General features: G+C 38.9%; 1 protein-coding gene across 1 annotated transcript; it reads right to left on the minus strand.

Annotated features, from left to right (window-relative positions):
* Nucleotides 1-1,559: 1,559 nt before the first annotated feature.
* LOC129688433 (histone H3.3A-like) lies at nt 1,560-2,015 on the minus strand. The gene has a single exon (XM_055623258.1). It carries the CDS (start codon nt 2,013-2,015, stop codon nt 1,560-1,562), a length of 456 nt encoding a protein of 151 aa, XP_055479233.1.
* Nucleotides 2,016-5,488: the final 3,473 nt, after the last annotated feature.

Below are 5,488 nucleotides of genomic sequence, written 5' to 3' on the forward strand. Positions count from 1 at the left end.
CCAAGCAGGATCCCAATTGCCTGTACAGAGCCCCTATGAGCTCAGGTTACTTGATTTTGTGGTGTCCTTGACTCTTCTGGTTTCTTCCTTTCCTTATTCCATAGAATTCCCTGAGCTCCTCCTGTTTCCTAGTTGATGAATAAATGGTAGGTATCCATGTACTTAAGCCGGCATTAAGTTGCTTTAGCATTCTTTTAGTAGTTTTTCAGTGTATTTTGTTGATTAATATTTAAGAATTTTAGCATTTTAATGCAATATATTTTAATTTTCCAAATGTTTTTACTAACACTTAAAACCTCAAATGTCAGTGTTTTCTTAAATAATGAACTATTTGCAGCAGAATTACACAGTTAAATATAAGCATAAACACCTAAGGTCTGATAAACTCATTCACTTATCTAGCAGGTCTTTAAAAACAAACAACAAACAAACAAAAACACCCACAAAAAAACTATTTCTGCAACTTTCTTGCTTTGGCAAACAATTTCATTGCACTTATCCACTGCTTGTGGAACTTGCAATCATTCTGGCCCTTCTTCCACACTGATTCTTAAGCCTTGGGAGAAGGGGTTGTCACATAGATCTCCCTTTGGCTTAGCAGTTCACAGGCTTTCGTTCCTTATACCTTGCTCTATCATGGGTGTCTTATGAAATGCCATTTACTACAAATTGAAACTTCTTTGATGAGGGTTGAGAGATCCATAATCTATGGATCTAACAGTAATTCATTGGGAGTTGTTTCAATGCTATGTCAATTTAGTAAAATATTAGTAATAGATGTTTTTTCATAGTGTCTATGGTCTTATGGAGCCAGAGGTTCATTTTCATGATAATGGTACCAGCTATGGGTTTTATCTTATAGAGTAGGCCTTACATCCTTTAAGGAAGTGGTTGGCTATATCTTTGGCGTTCATGTCACTATTATTCCCTCAGATATGTCTTGCAAGGTCATCCATTATTGTACCTCTCAGGATCCACAGCTACGTAAGATTATGATTACCGTTTTCCTCTGATAGCGTGATTTTCCCAGTTCTTGAAAAATAAGTGCCATTACTAATATGGTAGATATTATTTTGCAGCTGTGGACTGCTTTGGCAACATGCATATTTAAATAGTATTGAAAATAATTGTCCAACCCTTAAACATAATTGATTTTCTTTTCTTTTCTTTGTACCGTCTTTAATTTTTTTGAGCAGTGTTTGGGAGTTTGTATCATTCTCTCTTTGAATACAGTTATTTCTATTTTTTCAAGTCATAACCAGTTTTATTGCAAGAAGATCCTGTAACACATTTATCAATTCTAGTACCTTAATAATAAGTACCCTACAAGCCATTAACATACAGAAACATGCAGGAGAAGCAAGAAGTACCACCCATCCCTTCTGAACATTAGCAACTTGTCACTCTGAGACACAGTGCATCACTGAGGTCTGTGAACAGTCACTCTTAGCATTCATCCTGAGTCAAAGATGGAATGACTCGAGTACAAATGCAACATTTTATAAACAATTTCCTACCAAAAAAGTCACAAATTAAACCAAAGTGTTATACAGAATTTGCTACAAAATGCCATAAAAACCTCCTTGACTTGACTTAGCTTCTCTTCTCCCACCCCCACTCTGTGTCTGGCGAGCCAACTGGATGTCTTTGGGCAAGATGGTGACTCTCTCGGCGTGGATGGCACACAGATTGTTATCTTCAAACAACCCCACGAGATATGCTTCACCAGCCTCCTGAAGCGCACCAATGGCTGCCCTTTGAAACCTCAAGTCGGTTTTGAAAGCCTGGGCCAACCTCACCAACCTCTGGAAAGGCAGCTCCCATACGAGCAGCTCAGTAGATTTTGGTAGAGCAGTGGCCCCAGGCCTATTGCCAGGAGATTTCTTCACCCCTCCGGTAGAGGACGCACTTTTCTTGGCTGCCTGGTGGCCAGCTGTTTGCTGGTGGGGGCGGGGAGGGAGGCTTTCCCACCTGGTGGACTTCCTAGCGATCTGGATCTGCTTGCTTGGGGCCATTTCCTTCCACCCAAAGCCGAAGTCTGACATCCTTTCTGGGCCCTCTGCACTGCTGTTAGCACTCCAGCAAGAGCCACAATTGCAGAGCAGAACCGGAAGACAATTATAAAACAGAAATAATTAAAGCATTAAAGATTTACCGCAATAACATCTTTCCCTTTCCTAGATTTATCATAACCTATGGTTATATACTGTGCTAGAGAATGTGTAGGGGTGCAAACTTGTATTTTAAAAATGCAGGATTCGTGAGGAAAGAAAATGGCATGATGACTACATGTAAAAAAATATGCATTCCTGCTGAATTGTCAGAATGTCTGCGCGGAAGTGACAGTGTTATCTTTCTAAACAGTGATTGGAAGTATTCTTAGTACATTCCACGTATATCTGTATTATGTAAAACAGTATGTTCAGTGAGCATGTTTGTTAGGACATCAGCAATAATATCAAAATTCCAGAATAAAGCTGTTTAATTATATGGAAGAGTGAAAGACAGTATATCTGTAATGGAATTTTATCCCACAATGAAAATGAAAGCACTCTACTTGTACTCTTGAAGAATAAACAAGGCAGGAAACATTCCGGTAAGCATTCAATCTGTCGTTTGAAAATAAATAACACAAGCAATTATACCTGAAACAATATCCCAAAGTAGGAGAGACACTGTCCATCATGCATCAATCTTCTGTGCTTTTAAATTCCACCATGTGTGTCTGAAGGTATTCGGATTTAGTAAATGTGAATGCGAGGTGCAATAAAGGCAGAGTGAATGACAGCAGCCAAGCTCAGTCCTGAAGCATATACTGTGCAGCCACTTCTTTCCCTCTTTTAAAAACATGTCTGCATGTATAGACGTAGGTACGTACATATGGATGTACAGAGATATGGATGGGTTGATTGAGTTTGTTTTTGTGTGTGTCTGAGTGTGCTTTTGAGTTTATGTATATGTACCACATGTGTATAGGTGTCCCAAGAGGCCAGAAGAGGGCGTTAGATTCTCAGAATCTGGAGTTAGAGGCAGTGTTGGTGCTGAGATACTAACCCAGCATCTTGGCAAGAGCACCGAGTGCTCTTAACCATCATGGCGCCATCTCTCCAGCTTCACAGCTGTTTTTCTAGATTCATTAAATGCTATTATCCAACATTACATTTAGATCTCTAGCATTTACCTCTGTGCTAATGGTTTACACAGACAGGAAAACGTAGGTTTCCTATTCTTCAAATATCCAGTAAAACACACAGAACAGATCATTGACGAATGAATGGCTTTGCTGTGTATGTTCCCTGTCCCCAAGAGAGATAACTCTTTTTCAAATACAGATCATTTAGTATAATGTTTCTGTAGTTAGAGATGCTGCTTGTACTTTATCTTTGAGGCAAGCACTGGAATTTGGTCATTTTCCATAGTCCCTGTAAATTTGTCTATTGGCTGAGAGATCCCCAGTTATCATAAGGAAGAAAGTAGATCTAGAAACAAAGTTGAAATTAAAGGGGAGAGATCAGTAAGATAAAGAGGTATTCATTTATTCTAAAAATATTTTTCCCATGCTAAACCACTGCCAGGCAATGGGCTAAAAATGTTATAAATACCGAGATAAGTAAGGCTGAATTGCTGCTGTTATCATATTCTAATATTATTGCTTTATTCTAAATAATTTTTAAATTTTTATAGAAACTGCCAGAGGCATCTAATGAGGCCTCCATGTGTTTTAAAATTTTGTCAATGACTCTGTTTTATTAGTTTGAATGTTGCTTTTTGATGATATCACTTTGATATCTGGCAAGAACAATCACTTCAGACTTGAGGCTCTGATACCATGTGCCTTAGGCCCATGGGGCTGCCTGAGAGGACAAAGTGATTTCTCAAAATACTTGAAGGGATTTTACAATGTTCTTTCTTTGAGGTTCTGCTCTTGTTTTCTAGTTAAAATTCTAGTATATAACCATGGTCTATACTGTAAGTTACAAATTCATCTTAGAGTGTTAATTTAATCTTAAGGAGATGCCAATGGAATCATAACCTCAGGTAAAAATGCTTGATAAATCTTGGCTCACTCCTTCCATCAGCTGTTACTGTTTTCTCCCTTATGTCCACCAAAGATGGTAAGCTTTATAAAACATAGCACCAACTGAGAAGAAGGCTTAAATATAAGGTTGCCAAATTTGAGAAGAAAAAAAAAAGTACCCAGTTAGATGTAAATTTTAGAAAGTCAACACTTTCTTTAAACAACAAAACAAGTACATTCCAAGAGTCTTTGCCAATATTGGCAACATTTACATAAAGAAAAGTTTTAAAATTTAACAAAGTTTCCTATATTTTGTCTGGAAATCGTGCTGTAAGGATGTCCCACAGCTAGAAGTCTGTATAATTTTATGTTCAAAATTTTTGCATGTGTATGTGTGTGTGTGTGTGTGAAATGCAGGTGCAAATATCTCCCTTGATAACTTTCAACCTTTCTTTTTTGACTCAAAGTCTTTCACTGGACATGGAGCTCATTGATTCTGCTATCTTGACTAGTCAGTACACTCCACTGAGGCTCCAGTCTCTGTTTCTCCAGTTCTAAGATTACAGATGTGTGCTACAGTCCTTCTGAAATCATGTTTTGAACTCACTCATTCTATTATTAACTAATTAGTTTGATCAAGATTTTTATTTTAAATTTATTTATGTTTTTATTAATTACAGTTTATTCATTGTATTCCAACCATAGCCCCTTCCCCCATCCACTCCAAATGCCACTCTCTCTCCCTCTTCTCCTCCCATGCTCCACCCGAAGTCCACTGATAGGGTAGGTCCTCCTACCCTTCCTTCTAATCCTGGTAAGGCTGCATTGTCGTCAGGGGGAAATGATCAAAGAATAGGCCACTGAGTTCATGTCAGAGACAGTCCCTGTTCCCATTACTAGGCTACCCACTTGGAGACTGAGCTGCCTTGGGCTACATCTGTGCAGGAGTTCTAGGTTATCTCCACGAAGAGCACTTGGTTGGAGTATCAGTCTCAGAAAAGACCCCTGGGCCCAGATATTTTTTTCTCTCCTTGTGGAGTTCCTGTCCCCTCCAGGTCATTCTATCTCCTCCTTCTTTCATAAGATTTCGTGCACTCTGCCCAAAGTTTGGCTAGGAGTCTCAGCCTCTGCTTTGATACTTTGCTGGGTAGAGTCTTCCAGAGGCCCTCTATGGTAGGCTCCCATCCTGTTTCCTGTTTTCTTACTCTTCTGATGTCCACCCCGTTTGCCTTTCTGAATGAAGACTGAGCATTTTACCCTGGGTTCTACTTCTAGATTAGCTTTAGGTGTACAGATTTTAGTATGATTATCCTATAGTATATGTCTAACATCCACTTATAAGTGAGTATATACCATGTGTGTCTTTCTGCTTCTGGGATACCTCACCAAGGATGATCCCACCGTTTGCCTGCAAATTTCATGATTTCCTTGTTTTTAATTGCTGAGGAGCATTCTGTTGCGTAAATGTAC

The sequence above is a fragment of the Psammomys obesus genome, unplaced genomic scaffold, assembly GCF_907164565.1.
Source record: "Psammomys obesus unplaced genomic scaffold, mPsaObe1.curated_primary_1811, whole genome shotgun sequence".
NCBI lineage: Eukaryota > Metazoa > Chordata > Mammalia > Rodentia > Muridae > Psammomys > Psammomys obesus.